Source organism: Argopecten irradians, unplaced genomic scaffold (assembly GCF_041381155.1).
Source record: "Argopecten irradians isolate NY unplaced genomic scaffold, Ai_NY scaffold_0934, whole genome shotgun sequence".
NCBI classification, from domain to species: Eukaryota; Metazoa; Mollusca; class Bivalvia; order Pectinida; family Pectinidae; genus Argopecten; species Argopecten irradians.
In genome coordinates this window covers 3,740-23,301 of record NW_027188401.1, presented here as the reverse complement: position 1 = coordinate 23,301, position 19,562 = coordinate 3,740, and the positions used below count along the sequence as shown (strand labels likewise).

The 19,562-nt window shown below is 34.2% G+C and overlaps 1 protein-coding gene and 1 long non-coding RNA gene across 2 annotated transcripts; both read right to left on the bottom strand.

Annotated features, from left to right (window-relative positions):
- Positions 1 to 2,118: 2,118 nt before the first annotated feature.
- Positions 2,119 to 3,719, bottom strand: LOC138313808 (E3 ubiquitin-protein ligase RNF31-like). Its single transcript, XM_069254086.1, has 3 exons — positions 3,600 to 3,719; positions 3,101 to 3,306; positions 2,119 to 2,379 (listed from the first exon to the last, which is right to left on the bottom strand). Exons 1-3 carry the CDS (start codon positions 3,717 to 3,719, stop codon positions 2,253 to 2,255), a joined length of 453 nt encoding a protein of 150 aa, XP_069110187.1. The 3' UTR covers positions 2,119 to 2,252.
- A 13,337-nt stretch (positions 3,720 to 17,056) lies between these two features.
- On the bottom strand, positions 17,057 to 19,354 carry LOC138313807 (uncharacterized). Its single transcript, XR_011207262.1, has 3 exons — positions 18,954 to 19,354; positions 18,611 to 18,702; positions 17,057 to 18,404 (listed from the first exon to the last, which is right to left on the bottom strand). It is a non-coding gene; the product is annotated as an uncharacterized lncRNA (long non-coding RNA).
- Between the last annotated feature and the right edge of the window lie 208 nt (positions 19,355 to 19,562).

Genomic DNA, 19,562 nt, shown 5'->3' with positions numbered 1-19,562 from the left:
ACTCACTGTTACGCGCGATTCCTCGGAAGTTTTCTACAAAACTAGGCAACAACAGCAAGTTCTTCCTAAAGATGTGCAATATAACATCTTGAACTGTACAATATCACGTTTCCATAGAACAGTCGGGATAATAGCATACAAATATCGACCTGTTTTCAAGTGGATACGGTGAATTATTAACTCGAGGAAGCGATATTACCCGAGGCCGAAGGCCGTTGGGTATATCATTTTCGAGAGTTGATAAATCACTGTATCCACCTGAAAACAGGTCGACATCTGTTTTATTATATGGCATTTACATAATGTAAACCATTTGACTACATGTATATGTACATGTATTTCCTCTTCATGATATTGAGCAACCCCTCTCCCCGATACTCAATAGTCCTGTTGAATAATTTCGAAGAGAAAAATGAAGGCTGATAATATCAATAAACTAGAGACAACACCACGTAATACATTTTACTTATTATTTGAAAAATCTGACAGAAACGTACACACAAATATTGGCAGGGTCACATTGATTCCAGTAAATCTGCTGCTCCCCGAAACATTTCACTGAATGATGATGTCACATTAGATATTTGAAGTCACGGAAATTCCCTTTATGCTATATTTGGGTACGGCCTGGACCCATTAGAATCTTATATCAACCTGTGAAGTGATTGTGACATCATTTTACATAACGTCACAATGCAAAAATTTCTATATTTCGGTACGACCTGGGGGTTTTGGAATCTTATATCAACCTGGGATGACATCACAATGCATAGTACAATGCATAGTTTGGAATTTTCTGGTGGATATCGTGTTGTATCGTGGCGGGAAAGTGTAGTTTCAGCCAATCAGGAGCGAGCAAAACACTCAGCCATATAATAATTGAAAAAATTATATTTTCTCATATATAAATTGGTGTAAACAAATTATGTAATAAATATACCTAGTTATAATGTCTATCCGTCTTATGGACATTCCCTATATATATCCCTAGTTAAATATATCCACCTACATGTCACTAGTTGTCGCAGATGTTTCACTAACATTATGTATGCCTTTGCGCGCCATAGTACATTGTGACGTCATAGCTTTGTGATGTCACGTTTGTAACGTTATTACTTGTAAAACGAATAAACCACGAACTAACACGGCTTTGTCAAGTCTCTCACTATGCACAACACTAGTTATATAACCTTTTTCCATCTGATTTACTTAAAGATGCTCAAACGCCGACAGAACATAAATGATATTCATCATTTGAACAATAATTAGTGTTTAATTGTGTATATATATGTCTAATTAACACAAAAATAGTATAAAGTAATTTCTTTTGCCTTTGGTGCATGCGCAATCAATACTTAATTCCATATAGGATATAGTGCCACGGATTTTTTTCGGGATGCAATTAATTTTTTTCATATTTTTTAATGAAGTAAAATATAATAGAAGCTAAAACTTTTCAATGGTGGTAATAGTGTAAAGTAAGTAACTTTTGTAACTGAAGAAAAACACTAAATCGTCTGCTCCTGTTTTTGATAGTGAAAATATACCATTTGTCAGCGGTGGAGTATCTTTAAAAAAGATCAACCTACCTATATAACTAAATTGTATGTGTATTTTTATGTATTCAAAGCAAAAATATACCTTACATATACATTGTAGACCTATGTAAAATGTATATGTTTGCTTAATAAGGTACAAGTACTCCTGTATACATGTATAATATATACATAATTAACGAGTAAAAATACCTCTCACTTCTTGTCACAGGGACCTGACATTAAAAAAAAATTGTGCCAGGTCCCTGTGCTTCTTGTCATATTTCTATCACATACTCTAAAGCTTCATAGAACGTATGCTGTTTTGAATCAAGCCAATATAACCGATAAAAAATAAGTTGCCTTTTATAGTGATGTTATTACATCTATATCCATTAGCCGGGTGAGATTTTCAGCGATCCCGATTTTGAACTCAACGATGCACTCGGTTCTTTCCGTTATAAACAGTCAATGCCGACAGATACAGTTTCTTGTTGTGTTTGGCGATATTTTAACATTGATAAACATTGCATAAATTTCAAATAAAAAGTTGTAATTTTGATTACTATCTAATTTCATGTATAAGAACGTTTGTAGGAAGTCAAAAACCATAAGAAATCTTTGTAAATCTAATGATTTAGTAACTTTAACATCAACCAAAACAACTGTTTACAATATATAAATGAATATGCTGAATATTACTGGTATATAATAGTTTCATTTCAGATTTTTTTGAATTTCTGATCTTACCACAAAGTTCTGGCCAGAGTCTCCTTTCTGTTCTGGTGCTTCTCTGTTATTTTTCTGGAAGTCTAACACAGACTGTAATACTTGAAGTTGACTTCTGCAAAACCAATTGTAGTAAGTTAATGAGACTACTACTACACAGTGCACTCTAAAATAAGTGTGAAATATGTAAGTTATACCAGTTTGTTTGTAACCATGCATCCTTACCCTAGTTAGGGTTCTCGCATCCATGTAAATGTACATAACTAAAAGTAATACAACTATGAATTGGTGATCTCATTAGCTGGCTGTACAGATTCAATAGATATGTCAAAGGAAATCTCAACCCATGCTGAATGATAGAACATAACATCTGGCTATAAGTGAGCCTTAAGACAATACATAACCGTGTGACCTCATGGTACAGTAAAACTAAGGTTTTTAATGGGAATAGAACACATGGTGCACAGAATAACCATCCCTGGACTCGCAAGATATTTAATATTTACTCAGCAATATCATTCATAAACTAACCAAGCCAAAGTGCAGTCTACCACACAATACATGACTATAGAACCTATAACAGATTGTTTATAATTGTTAAACAAAATTCCTTCCAATAAATGCAGATATTAACAGTAACTGTACCTTTATAATGATTCTGGATTATGGTAGAGTTGAAATTGGAGCAAAAAGCTCTTCCAACTATACCCACATTGACTGTATGCCAGGTAGATACAACTGTGTATCTCTGTAACTCACAATCACAGCTCTAATCACAATTATTTGTGTAGAGGAATTTGGTTTCCATAAATAACTTCCATTATGCATTCACTTACTTTGCAGCTGGTTTGATGAGATCGACAAGTATTTCTGGGGCTGGGTGTTCCCCATTGAGCAGGTTAGTGATTTCATACTTCATCATCAAGATATCACAAATAAGTTCAGCAATTACATTAGGGTCACTGTCTGCACCCTCGGGAAATGCCATTCCTCCGTCGATATCTTCTGTGTATCCCATCTTGCGCATGATTTCTCGACCTCCCTGTACAAGTGACAACAGTAATGCATGATTGAGATGTTTTAACCATGAACTTTTCTGTAATCATCTTTTCTCCGCATCAAACTGGATCAAAACAATACATGCCAATGTGTGTATAATAGTTAAAGATATTGATTTAAATTAAGCAAGAAATCATTACTGGTATGTCATTACTGGTATATCACATATCTATACCCTTGTATTATTATTTTCCAATTGTTATTTTATGTAAGTAAAATAAAATAAATGCACTTTTGAGCTGTGATTAAAAAGTCACTTATCAGTATAGTTGATACCTTAATAACATCCACACGCTCTTTGAAGAAAGAGTTGCTAAACTTCACACTATCTCCGACAATTAACTCTGCTCCTATCTTTTTAAGGCACAGAGGGACTCCGCTAAATGGCAGTGCCATCATTTCTCTAGTAATATTGAGGCACAAGACTTCCAATTCTCTTCACTTGTATCAACACTTCCTAGTAACATATCTAAGAAAAACTTTATTAAATCAATCAGTTAGAGTATTTAAGACTGTTAAGAAACAAAAAACATTTCTTTTTAATTTGCTTTGCCCATAAGTATTGTTACCCAATGCCAATCATAATTTAAAGAAATAATCTACGACTAAAACTCTTTCTCTTCATAACCCTGAAAAAGTTTGTTGGTGTGTTTCTATAAATTAATCTACCATAATCACGTATGTACAACATATCAGACCTACTAAATAACATCCTTCTGTCCCTCATCCCTATCGCATCCTACATTATATAATATTGATGTCCCTTGTGAATTTGAACCAATGCAGCACAATTATAGATGATTTGATGTCAATACTATATCGACTAATTGATGTGATTATATGCAAAGACATTACCTCACAGTTCTCCCGAATCAATTTCTCTCCATAGCAATCACTCGTACTTTACTATTTTTTCATCGTGTTTACGTAACCGATGACACGAGCACAAAGAGCATTGCATCTCTTACAGTACAATTATGATGCACGTTCGCAAACACATAAAGGTATCATGGCTGCTCCAGACTATAATTTCCTTCGCTAAGATGGCCTCAGATATCCATGGACCACCTCATTGTTCCCTGTTAAATATTGCCTCTCCATATGTGTCAGGTAATGGTTAGTCTCACACTATGCATTCGAGGAACTAGAATAACAGTAAATCAGTCATGGAAATCCTGATATATAAACCCAGATAAAACTGTAAATAGCAGTGTATAACTATGTGTACACGATGTTGATAATATTTACAATAATTTGTTGTATAATATCTTGATTAATGATTTTCTATAGGCCAGATATAATTGTTTGAAAAGTTTGAGCTTCTAATTTTATTAAAAGATATAAGTAATAAAAAATAATTATATTGTAACCCGAAAAAATTCTGTGGCACTATGTCCTATATGGAAAGAACTACTGATTGCGCATGCACCAAAAGCAAAATGAATGATTTTATGTTACTTTTTTGCTAAGTAGACATATATATACATGATTAAACACAAATTATTGTTCAAATGATGAACATTGTTTTTGCTAAGTTGGCGGAGGAGCATCTTTAAAGATTTTGCTGTGCATGAACATTCCACGCAAAGACCAATTACAATTGTAATATCACAACTTTCAAGGTACCAGCTGTGTATAGGTACTTAATCACAAGTGTAACAGATGTGTAGTGGGTCAATTGTCGATGAATAGATAGTTTGATTGCTAGCTAGAGCATCCTGCTAGTGATCGCATCCACCGGGTCCTTGGTTCCAACCTAGATCAGGCTGTGCATTTTTCCACTCCTACTACACAAGTACACTAAGGGTAGCTAAATATATACTGTGTTATTAACTGGACTCAGAGACTATTTATTTCACTTACCTTAATCATTTCCAATTTTAGACATATGATTTGCCAAAGATATGTATACATGCATGGATTTTTTCTATACTTGTTCCATTATGTTTCACTTCCTCCTCTCAAGCCCAATATCAAGTATGTTATATGCTTACGGAAATTCCACTTGTAAGTTGTATACAAATGATGCAGTTGAAATTTTATTACTTCCTGTTTCTAATAACATTGTAATTTCCAAATGCAAAGTGAAAATAGAAAATATTTATAGGTTATCCAAGGCTAATCTGAGTGTGAAATCAAACAAAGTTTGAATATGATAATTTATCTGTCTTTTTAAGTCATGATTCAACATTGTCTAATTATTTGAGATGAATTGCTTAGAAAGTAGAAACCAAAACTGACAAAGGTCACTTAGAACAAGTTCTTGTCAATAATTGCCATTATCGATAAGCATACAATAGTATGTACAGGTATAATGTAAAGACTTTTAATTAGTTTTATTTTAACCTCATGCCATATACTCACTTTATATGATCAGCACTATAAATAGATAAACCTGACATATGCACTACTGTTCCATATTTCTATTAGCTAATCTGACCTTAGTATTTTATCATTTATCAATTTTGATTATGCCTGAATAAAACAATTAAACAATTTATATATTTTCATAATGATGTTATAAATATTTAAATAATGCTTAGGCATTAAATATCAAGCATTTTCCACTGCACTCAACCCTCGATCCAAAACCATACATTCAGACCTACACACACCCTTGAACACAAGGCCAATGTGTAAAGGTATGAGTCATCCATATTGATGACACAATTAATGTCATTTGCAGTTACGAACATGCAACCATAACAACTTAATATTTAGAAATACATATTGTCATTTTTTCATCAAAAAGGACAAACTATCATTATCAACAAACAGAAATGATCATGGTTACCATGCATAGTAGATCTCCATTTTTTTTAAAATCTTTTTCTGGTGGTCAGATAGGTCTAACTTCACCTTTCACCATAATTTCACAGGTACAACTGTTCTTGGTTGTCATGGCCGTACTATTAGTATCATGTAGTCCATAAAATCGTACCTAATCAAGTACTGAAACTATTTCCCAACTGCTTCAAATAGTGGGTACAGGTACTGTACGTAAAATGTTGGAATATGTTCAAAACGACCTCGTCACGTGATCGTGAATCTATTTTAAGACAGTGAAAACATTCCGGGAAGTTCCTGATACTATTTTTAACACAACTCCTTTCGATTCAAACATTTAGATGACGTTATATGAAATAGCAAAGTCTTAAACCAATATTCGGTATATTATCATCCGGAAGGACGTTAGTTCTCTAAACCTGCTTACAAGCAGGCTTTTTTAATTATTTTTTTTTGCCTAATATATACAGTATTAGACAAAAAAACGTAGGCAGGTTTAGCGGACCAATAGACAGTATATATAATATCTAAATCTCTCTGGTGATGTAGACTTTGCATATTTATCTAGAGTTCCACAATTAATATAAAAATAATTTGAATATTATACAGAAAATGTAACGAGTTTTTCCTCTTAATCTCAATCTCAATTTAAACCGTGTTTTATTTCAATTCACATCCATAAGATTATAGAACATTGAAAACTAACCCCCCCCCCCCCCCCTTCCTCATGAAGATTGTGACTAATTGGAGGCGGGGGCGGGGGGGGGGGGGGGGGGGGGGCAGTTATCAATTTTCAATAATCTTATGGCTATGAATTGAAATAAAACACGAGACGTAGGTTTGGTAAATTAATAACACCCGCAAAGAAGTATTAAAAAAAGCTAAAACATAAAATTTTGGCCTTTTACAGTTTTTTTTCCTAAAAAGATATATATTGTTGTTAGCATATATTGTGTATTTCCATAAGAGGTAGAAAAGACATGTACACAGAGATTTGTTGTAGTACGTGTAATGCATTTTGGGATTTTTTTTTTTTTTTTTAAATAATTTATCACTGGTTTCCCTCACCAGTGCGGGAAAGATTTTTAAAGGACTTTTGGCATTGATTTAACCTCGTTTTAATTTTAACTTAACCCTAGTAGTGCTGAACGGGTATATATCTAATCCATCGGTCGGGTGCTGAACGGGTATATATACCCGCCAGACAAAAATGGGGAAACCCCATATTTCTGTGATCAAAAACAAAAATGTGTGACTGAAATAATGAATAGCATTTGTGTTGATCATAAGTTTATAATCTCAAAGAAATATTTCCAAAATATTTTATTCTAACAAGCCATGGTTTAGTAGTTGTCGTAACGTAACCAACAGGAATCCCCCACTTCAGTCAGAACGACGATATTTTTAGCTCAGCGGAAGCAGTTGAAATATCGTGGTTTGCGCATGAGTTGTGAAAGTAGATGACGTAATTTTAGCGCCATGCGGGAAAACAGGTGCTCTATTATTTCAAAGAAAATCCTATCTTTCGGGGGGAGTTTACAAATTAAAAATAAGGTATGTAGTGACATTCTGAATATATAGATATTCCTTGTGACATTTCTTACGTTTAAAATGAATGATCTTACTGTCGTTGTTTTCAACGAAGTCGAAATTCTAATCAACCAGTCGTCGTCAAACAGTGCCATGCGCAGTCCGATCACTTTGCCGGAGTTGATGACATAAATTCGATAATTTGATAGTTTCGGCAATATAGTGAAATATTAAATGACTGAAATATAATATTTATATGGTATTGTTATTTATCATTACAAGTGTTCTGTTTATTGTATAATAATTATGCTGAAACAAACGTAATCTTATCTCGACTTTCACTTTGACCAAATACCGGAAGTGATCGTCGCTGTTGTAAACAACATGGCTTTCAGCATCATAATCGATCAAGTACTGCGCGAATTTGAAGAAAGATAACAATGGTTTTGACAGTTTATATACTGATGATAAGGAGAACAAGCACGATGTTTTAGAGCCGTTTGCTTAAGAAACTTCGGTAGAAAATGGGAAATCACCGGCTGTGTTTACACTTGCCTTATACTGTATATCTAGTGAATGGATCGCTATCAATACTCGATTTCTTTGAAATTATTTACTTTCACAGAAGGAATTGTGAACACAATTGTTTCGAAAACAAATAGGTATGCTGACTAATACATCAAGGAACATCTAGAACTTATACAATATTCGTGACATGGACTTCAGTCTTTCATAGCAGTGACTATCAAAATGGGTGAATTCAAAATGGGCTTTGTGAATCAGATCAACATGGAAGACTGCAGGTCTACAGACAGTGTTTTGAGCACTCTATTTTTTTTTAATCTGTAATGACCTGTGATAAATTTTTGTATATTTTGAGTTTTATTTTACATATGTCATAAAAGTGTTAGTCATGGTCTCCATGGTGAGGACAGTTAAGTTGTTTACACATCTCTTCAAAAACTTTAGATTTCAAGATGTTTACAATCTTTAGTCAGTATGTAGCATTTAAAAAGGGGATGATTGCTCGGAGAGTAAAACTGAAATTTTCAGTGTACAATCCAGACACACCCATCAAGTACAGAATTGAATTGTACATAAATTTTACTTTGTGAACACAAATAAAGTTGTAAACTGGAGAGCTATCAGTGGTCATTATAGAGTGACGTGTATGACCTTGTAATCTGCATCACCGAACCCTATCTTCTGAAACGGTACAACATCTACATGGACTTCAGCAGTCCAGATCTATTTTATATATGGTAAATAATTACTAAATATTATTCTGTATCTTTACACATTGAACTATGTAGCATTTACACCGGCAGTCACATATATTGTAATATTGTTTGAAGACACAAAAGTGATCTATATTATTATAATTTTTACATGTAATTTCGAAATTTAAGTATGGCAGAACTGTTTTTTTTTTATATGCATAATAAAAGGTGAGAAAGCACAATCTCCTGAAGGCTCACAGCAAGGCATTTTGGTGACTACCTGCCATTAACGGGAGAGAAAGTTAAAGCTAGTGCAGGTAGTGTGAAGTCTTTTGTCCAGTAGAGTGTGATTTTTTCAAGTTACAACATCCTTTTAGGCTTACAAAAATCCTGCGGAAGAATGATATGTTTCAATTTTCCAATCATTAGTATTAGCTAGGTTGCATTATGTTTTTAAACTTGCTTTGAGTTGTACCATACAATTGCAGAATAAGTGCATGCATACTTGTGAGCATCAGAGGTGACAGCAGGAAGAAAAAATCTTCGTCACAATAAACAATGTTCGAGAAACCATTTCCACATCTATATAAAAGGAATATCAGGGAATCAGCTGTGTATTTTAACAGATTGTAAGTCTGTTTTATATGCTTCCTGTATCCATATCATTGTAAGAAACTAAATTAGAGATTTATCTGTGTATTTTACCAGATGCTATTCAGTTCAGTCTATTTCATAGGCTCCATGCATGTAACTGAATTGTCAAGAAGGACACCAAGGTTGGGATTTACGTTTGTATTTTGCTATTTTGCAATTCTAGTTTAGGCTACCTGTACCCATATCAACAGTAAGGCCATAACGTGTGTCATATATGGTCATACTCCGTTGTGTTTTTACTGTTTTACCATGTTGTAATTTTATCTTCAACGAGGACACACAACATTGTGGAATCATCAGAGTATTTTACCCGATTGAGAATTCCATTTAAGGATATACAACTAATATCACCGAAAGGAACTTATATTCAGGAATTACCTGTGTAATTTACAAGGTGGTTAATTAGTCTATTCTAGGCTACCTGTAACCAATTACAACACTATATATCACTATGGTACAGAAATTGCCTGTGTACTACACCAGGTTGTTTTTCTATTCCAGGCTGCTGTATTTGTATCATTGCTATAAGGCTGTCAGAGGTCGATCATTACATAGGACTCCTATTTATTTTTCATTTATTCTGGAAGAGAAATAACCAGTAATATAACTCATGTGTATGCTCCAGTTTTATTTCTCATCTGGAGCCAAAGACTTTAAACTGGAGACAGGAAAACTCTAATCTCTATGTACAATAAAACCACCAACAACATATTGCAACCGCCCCCCCCCCCCCTCCTCCTCCCCACACACACACACACACACACACACTTCCCCTCTAGTTTCACTGAACAAGTTAAATCATAACTAATAATTGTTTCACCTTATATATTTAAAATATATAATTACTATTTGTTTCCTAAATCACCCATTTTCATATTTTGTCAAATATTTGTTTTCAAAAAGAATAATCACCAGTCTAATGTAAATTTGATACGAGACAAAGCTGTCCACAGATTGTCTCCCTTGAATAACAAAATTTTAATTTTTTTCATTATTTCTTTTTCAATAATCAGTTGTGATTGATTTTATTGACAAAATAAAAGAAGAAGGTCATGTACTGATGTGTACAAATAATATTTAAAAGCAAAGAACAATTAAATTTTTTTTTCTAAAGCTTTGTTGTTTTCTTACCTGAATTTTGCCAAATTTTTCAGACAGGAATAAAAAGAGCTACATTTTACATAAAATCGACCTTTAAATGACCATTGAATGTATCCAACATATTATTTGGATGCTTCTTGGTATTTTAGAATGAAGAAAAAAAAAGGTTTTATTTTATTTTTTTTTCAAACAATTCAGCACTCAGTACTATCCCAATATGAGACAATTCAGCACTACTAGGGTTAATTTTTAAAACTGTTTTATTAATATACAATTAATATCTGGATCTTATAAATATATATCCATTTATATTTTAGTAAAAAAAAACATTCCAAAGTAGCAAATGCATTACCATTTGTTGCTAAAAAGGAAATCATTCCATTTTCATTTTGCCAGCTTCATACACTTGTAGATATAATAGCAATCTGATTAAAAATATAGATCCTTATAATTACTCCGTTATATAAAGGATCTAACAATATCCCATAGGGGGTCACGTCCAGATGACCTTTATACGAATCCCAGTTAAAAAGGGTTTGTTTGATTAATTAACGTCCTATTAACAGCTATGGTCATGTAAGGACGGCCTCCCATGTATGCGGTGTGTTGCATGCATGTATGTTGTGCAAGGTGTGTGTTTTGGGAGACTTTGGTATATTCATGGTGTATCTTGTATAGTGGAACTTTTGCCCTTTTTATAGTGCTATATCACTGAAGCATGCCGCCGAAGACACAAAGCAACACACCCCAACCGGTCAGATGATACTGACAACGGGTGAACCAGTCGTCCCACTCCCTGTATGCTGAACGCTAAGCAGGAGCAGAAACTACTACCACTTTTATAGAATTTGGTTTGTCTCGGCCAGGGGACAGAACCCAGGGCCTTCCTCACAAGGGCGAACGCTCAACTCAAGGCCAAAAGTGAGGCGGTGCCAAGGGAAGTATTAGGAAAGATAAAGTCAGTTAGGAAGAAGAGAAAAGATAAGATCCTAAATTTAGTCGCCTTCTACGATTATGCACTAGGGGCAGCAGATACATTGAACAAAGACATATAATGATATACTGAATAGGTTCAATAAAAATGAAATTAAAATTTTCTTAACTATCTAATGAATTTCCTAAATGAAAAAAAAATAGATATAATGAATAGGTTCAATAAAATTGTTTTAAATAGTTCAAGTTATTCCCATCAATAGTTCCTTGTTTTATAGTTATAGGACCCTTCGTTTGATTGGTCAATAGCCGTACTATCCATATAAGGCAATTATACATTTCTACTAAACGTTATAACCTGGTATAATTAACGTCTATTTAAATATAAATGTATATTTTTTATATGTAATGCATATTAAAAAAAACCAAAAAAACTGGTGCCAATGATGTCGGGTAGTGATTTCCAATATTTTTTTTAATTGTGTCTGTGTAAAACTGTGGATGTGTGTAGAGTTTATATCTGTAAACATGTCTATACAATCAATGATCATTTTTTTACCTGTGATCAGATAATCATTGTCTATACAAGTTTTAATGTTACCAAAGCGTGTGTTTTTTTTGTTACAATAAATGTTTTTATTTTATACTTGTCTTCTCTTATAGATTTACACTACGCAATTATCCAGATTATTTAGTGTAAAACATAAAACAAAATCAAAGTACTGAAAGTACTGAGAACACACAGCGCTACACAAAGAGAAAAATTTAAATGAAATAAAATGTCTTTTCATAATTAGAATACATGAGCCATTATTTTTAGCTCACCTGGTCCGAAGGACCAAGGTGAGCTTATGCCATACCGTGGCGTCCGGCGTCCGTCGTCCGTCGTCCGTCGTCCGTCGTCCGTCCGTCCGTCCGTCCGTCAACAATCGACTTCTTCTCCATAACCGCTGGTCGGATTTCAACAAAATTTGACTGGTAGCATCCTTATGGGCTACTAACTGAAAATTGTACAAATGATGGGGCTGACCCCCCAGGGGCCTGAGGGGCGGGGCCAAAAGGGGTCAATTTGGCTATTTCCATATAAACGACTTCTTCTCTGAAACCAAGCATGGGATAGCACCCATAATGCAATGGTAGCATCCTTATAGGGTGGGGATTCAAAATTGTACAAATGATGGGGCTGACCCCCCAGGGGCCTGAGGGGCGGGGCCAAAAGGGGTCAATTTGGCTATTTCCATATAAATGACTTCTTCTCTGAAACCAAGCATGGGATAGCACCCATAATGCAATGGTAGCATCCTTATAGGGTGGGGATTCAAAATTGTACAAATGATGGGGCAGACCCCCCGGGGGCCTGAGGGGCGGGGTCAAAAGGGGTCAATTTGGCTATTTCCATATAAACGACTTCTTCTCTGAAACTAAGCATGGGATAGCACTCATAATGCAATGGTAGTATCGTTATAGGGTGGGGATTAAAAATTGTACAAATGATGTGGCTGACCCCCCGGGGCCTGAGGGGCGGGGTCAAAAGGGGTCAATTTGGCTATTTCCATATAAACAACTTCTTCTCTGAAACCAAGCATGGGATAGCACCCATAATGCAATGGTAGCATCCTTATAGGGTGGGGATTCAAAATTGTACAAATGATGGGGCTGACCCCCCGGGGGCCTGAGGGGCGGGGTCAAATGGGGTCAATTTGGCTATTTCCATATAAACGACTTCTTCTCTGAAACTAAGCATGAGATAGCACTCATAATGCAATGGTAGTATCTTTATAGGTTGGGGATTCAAAATTGTACAAATGATGGGGCTGACCCCCGGGGGGCCTGAGGGGCGGGGTCAAAAGGGGCCAATTTGGCTATTTCCATATAAACGACTTCTTCTCTGAAACTAAGCATGGTATAGCACCCATAATGCAATGGTGGCATCTTTATAGGGTGGGGATTCAAAATTGTGCAAATGATGGGGCTGACCCCCAGGGGGCCTGAGGGGCGGGGTCGAAAGTGGCCAATTTGGCTATTTCCATTTAAACGACTTCTTCTCTGAAACTAAGCACGGTATAGCACCCATAATACAATGGTAGTATCCTTATAGTGTGGGGATTCAAAATTGTGCAAATGATAGGGCTGACCCCCCGGGGGCCTGAGGGGCGGGGTCAAAAGTGGTCAATTTCCATATATATATGACTTTTTCTCTGCAACTTAACATGGGATTACGCTCATAATGCAATGGTTACATCCTTATAGGGTTTGGATTCAAAATTTTGCAAATGATGGGGCTGACCCCCCGGGGGCCTGAAGGGTGGGGTCAAAAGGGGTCAATTTAGCTATTTCCATATAAACGACTTCTTCTCTGCAACTAAGAATGGAAGAGCACTTATAGTGCAATGGTAGCATCCTTATAGGGTTGGGATTTGAAATTGTACAAATGATAGGGCTGACCCCCGGGGCCTTAGACGGCAATAGATGCGAGGTCAAAAGGTCAATTAGGCTACTATTTTCATATAAATTACTTTGTCTCTGAACCTATGTATTGGATAGCATATTTGTATGGTATCAATAGCATCATTGTATGGTTGTGATTCAAAATTAAACTTTGGGAGGCAATTTTGCTTATTTTTCTAATTGTCATAGTCTTGTGATAATTACTAACAAAATACCAGGTGAGCGATACAGGCCCTCTGGGCCTCTTGTTTAACAATTTTGCCCATATATATTGAAATTGTTTGATTACATGTTCTGTATTTATACATTCATATGTGCATACACTTGTATAACCATATCTATATATTTACACTTACTAGGCTTGGTCACTATACGCTAATACTAGCCGATTTTGTTTACCATAACTGCATGGTAACATTGAACTTTGAACTTGCGTAAGGAAATGTTCTGTGCAACGTAAAAGGACTACTTTTTTTTAAAGAAACACATGGCTTTGTTTACATTTTGACGAAACATTACGTGTATATTGTTGTTTTTCATAGAATTTTGGAAAAATGTAAACAATATATACATGTTTTATATTTAAATATGATTCAAACAATTTTTAAATTAACAACTGTATAAAGAAACGGAAAAATATCCCGACCGGAGCGACGTGCTTTCATTTTTGTTAAAAATGATGGGTGTCGAATGTAAACATTACCTCTGTGCCTATGTTCGTCCTACGATCGAGCCTTTGGGGTGGACGGGTGTGAGACCCTCTGATAGAGGTCAGTTATAAACATATCCTCTTGTCTTTGTTCTTTGAGTATTTAATCATGTGTATTATAAAACATGCACCGCTAATAATCCACGTGTTGACAGTTCCGCGTCACCACAAATACATTGTATCCATCGAACACAAGTGAATTTGTTTTCATCTATCGATGGCGATATGGATCTAAGCGTAGATTATATAATCACATGGCTCCCAAGGATGTAATATCGTCAAGTCAGACGACATCTCAAACACATTGAGCTACTTGGAAATCGGTGTTTTCACAACTTCGGCAACCTAAAGTGTGTAAGCGTGCGTCAGCTTCGCCTCGCTGCACAATAGAATCTAACGGTCACCGAGTTCACACATGTGGCCGTGTACAAATTCTTTATGTTATTACGCTATATATTAACTTTTAGCAAAATTGAATATATATTTAAAGTTCTGATCTGATTAAATAAAATTGTCTCTGAAATTTACTTTGTTTGTCATGTTTATTTTACACTAAAATATTGAACTTTTTTGTCGTCGCGGATGAATAATTCTACCTTACGTGAAGCGTCATCATTCGCTGTTCAATTGAGTAAGCTCCTCCCACTTTTGACCGACTTTTATTGAATAATTACGTCACTTTCAAATGACGATTTTATTGCATAAAATATAAATAAAAAGTCGTGTGAGTGTAAATATAGGGATTGGATTTCGTTTTTATGTTAACCATGCTTGTATGGAGCAATTCCTCTAAGAATATATTCAATATGGGGCGCTAACGCGCCCCATAGAATATATTCTTAGAGGAATTGCTCCATACAAGCATGGTTAACATAAAAACGAAATCCAATCCCTATATAATAATGTATGTTTTGTAAGAGTGACTACAAGGACAATACAATGAGGCTAATCCCGTTACATAACCACGAAGCAAAATATGACATAAATGTATGTTTCTACATTCTTTATAAAGCATATAAAAAAATATTGCTAAATTTCATAAGTATTTTAATTGATATCGATGAAATTCTAAACCGTTGATCAATATGATATTCAGGCATAACATGTATGCTGTACCCATACCCGAGCCAAAGTCACGTAATTGAACAAATGCAATACACTGAGGAGTTGGTGAAATTAGATTTAGACAAGAACATACATCTAAACACACTTCTGTAAGAAAGATTTGAATAGTTCTAGACAGAATTTTCTTTACTACGCTGACAAGGGCCAGGGTTTGGCAGTTTAACCAACTAATCTAACTTCCGTTAGCATTGGTTTCTTTCCGATACAATGCAAATTTTAAAGTACTCTTCGACTGAATTGTCTCTTTAAACTTCCTTTCAAATTTAAATGTTTCAATGGATCATTTACAGTTGTGTATGACATACAAACTGTATATATAATACTTAGTAGTATAGAGAATTATCATTACGGTTTAAAGATGCTCCACCGCTGAAAATGGTATGTTTTTTCTATCAAAGACGACAAATAAGCATTCTTCTTCAGTTACTTACTCTACATCATTACCACCACAGGAAAGTTTGAGCTTTTAATTCTACTAAAGATAAAAATAACATTAAAAACAATTAATTGCATCCTGTAAAAGATCCATGGCACAATGTCCTTTACTGAATTAATAGTCATTGTGCATGCTCCAAAAGCCAAATAAACTATCTTATATTATTTTTTGTATTAATTAGACATATACAAACAGAATGAACACCATTCAGGCCAAGAAATATCCCAGGTCCGATGGCCCGAGACCAGTAAAATATCCTCCAGGGCAAGTGAAAATTGGTGTAAACTTGCCCGATTTTAATGTAAAATACCCTGTTTTGGGTATAGTTAGAATGAAATCTTAAATTCGGGCAAGTGGTTTTCAAAATAAGTTTCTTGCCCTGCATTTATTGTTAACATTAATAGTACTGTTTATGTTGTTCACAGTGGAGCACCTTTAAAGGTTTCAAACTCAATTATGTGGAGACAGCCATTAAAGAAATCAATATGCCTATTAAACTGATTACAAGGTGAACGAAAATTATGCGATGTGACCATCATGTCCTTGTAGTTAAAGGTTAGGATAATGCAATTGGACTCAATTATACATATCTGAAGTAGATGTATTTGTTGCTTGAATGGAAGTTGAAATCACTGTAACCTTCCTGCAAGTAACCTATTTGTGGTCAATATGTGATGTAACTAAGAAAATTCGAAATGATAATAGTAAAAAACAAAGAAATTTAATCTGTTCATGTATTGCATATTTATTTTTATATCTATATTATATTAAAGGAACATATGAATATATTTTCAGTTTTAGGATATAAATAATGCTGCAGCCTTTGCAACCAATTTTCAAATTCTTGCAAATAATGCCTGAAAATATCAGCCAATGTAAAACCTCACACATTTAGCATCAAATTGTTCTTAAATGTAAATGTATGCATTTATAATACATTTACATAGACGGAATTTGAAGCAATACCTTTACGAGTGCTTAAGTTAACTTGCCATCATGAAAGTCTTTAAATACTTATTAAATGTAAACATCAACAATATGGAATTATCAATGATAAGCATCCCTTAAATATCCTGCATATTTGAAACAAATAGAAATCACAGACAAGGATAACATCACAATTGTACTACGGTTAAATAACATGTTATGCACAGTTTTGTAGTCACAAGGTTATTGTATTTCCATGTAATATATCTTTTTTTTTTTATAATTTACATTTTATTCAGTTTTTCATCAATACATGTAATGTACACAAGATAACGGTGATCAATGATCATCATACATACTTCATATATATTTACTATTTCCCACGTGTGTAAGCATACATGTACCCTTACACTCGTGCATAGCTTTTTCTCATGCTGTATAGATTATCAATATACATACACAAAACACTCTTCTTACTTGCTTAGATTCTTTCCTGGTCATTAAACTTGCATTCACATACCCACAGTACTTTCTAATTGTTTAAGTACATATGTATAACATTTTATCTATCCATACATTTACATTAACATTTAATATGATATGTAAATATTTCTGTTATTGTTGAATTGTGTAAATGTTGCATTTTGCGCTGTCAAATTTCTGCTTATATAACACTGCTGTTAAGAATAGCATATTTTGTTTAGTTCAAGTCTACAACATTATTTAGTTAAACCTATAGAAGGTAAATTGATATGTACCTCATTCTTGTAACATGATCTTAACATGCCATTCAATTTTTGATATTTGTTATTGATATTGTGGAAATTGGCCTAAATACATACAATTCAGAAATTAACAAAAAGAGATGCTTCATGGATTACATGCATATTGGTACACATGTCTTTCAATAATATGTTCAATTCACAGAATTTAATATGTAACAATTATATACTTATTACAGAATTATAGCTGCAATATCATTAAGTGGAAATTAATAATAATCATGTAGATTCTTCTCAAGCAATTAATAATGATTTTCACTCCGGCCAAGAATAAATTATTTACATGATAAAATTGAACTCCTTTTGCTGCTAGTTGATAAATTGTCTCGTAAAATTTTCTATTATTTATGTTAGGTCATTGTTCAGTCTCACAAGGGTAGAATTGTTGACCTGTCAAGTTTGTGGTTCCAGTTCATTAATCTTTCTTATCTGGAAGAAAAGAAATAGTTTTCAATGAGTCAAATATGCATCATTATAAACACATTAGTTTCCTATTGTTGCTATCACTTTGTGAAAGTCTGGGAATGTCTTGCAAATGCATCAAACAATTGCTCAAATATATTACTTTTAGCAACATTTTTTATACATTAAAATTAACATGTAAGTTCGGAAAAAAAAAGTTTTGTAATACTTACCAATATAGAATTTTCCTTATGAATTTTAAAGGGGATTTATCTATTCATGTTGTTGTTAAGTCACGTACCATTCTCCAAAACAAGTATTTGTGCTGAAATGAAAGAAGATGAATTGTTAGAATGAAATGACTGGTAGTATCATTTATTATGATATCTTTAATGAATTGTTAACATACCTTAAAACAAGTGATATGCAGTGCTAAAAAAATATAAATTTGTAGTATACTTTAACATATCTTTTATTATTGTCTACTTTCCATGATAAAAGTATCCTAAATGACATTGTAAAACAGATGTTTCCCTCGCATGCAAATTAATATTAGCTTATATGGACTATATCTACCTTGAGACCTTGTCTCTGCCACTTGTTGATATGGCAAGATATGATGACATCTGGCGGCTAAAATATCTAGACATCTCTTGATCTGTGATCTTTCCGAGGATAAATTTCCTCAATGGTGAAAGGATTCCATAGTTCCATGGTCCTTTCCTTCAGTAATGCTGGGTCGCATCACCAGTAGTTGAATTATGGACCAGGTTATCTGATCATGTGAAGGTGGTTGTTTGCCACCTTCATATATTGATCTGCCGAACTGTTCAAGCATCTTGCTCTCAGGTTTCTGGATCTGTTAAAAGATGGAAAACACTGCACTGATAGGATAATAAATATTCCCAAAGCCAAAGGTAGCTAGCACTTTAGTTATACTGAAACACTAAGACAGAGGGTTGCCGGTTGGTAGAATGCAAGAGAAAACACATTTTCACTTTGATCTGAGCAAAACTTTTAACAAACATATGCAATATTTGAACATCATAAAAACAGGGTTCACATGCATATAAACACATAAAAATGTATCATTATATGATGATAGTGGTATTCAGATTAATGGAGTTTGTCAAGTATCGTAAGGTTTGAGGTGGAAATTTTACGACACCATGAATAAACCAAAGT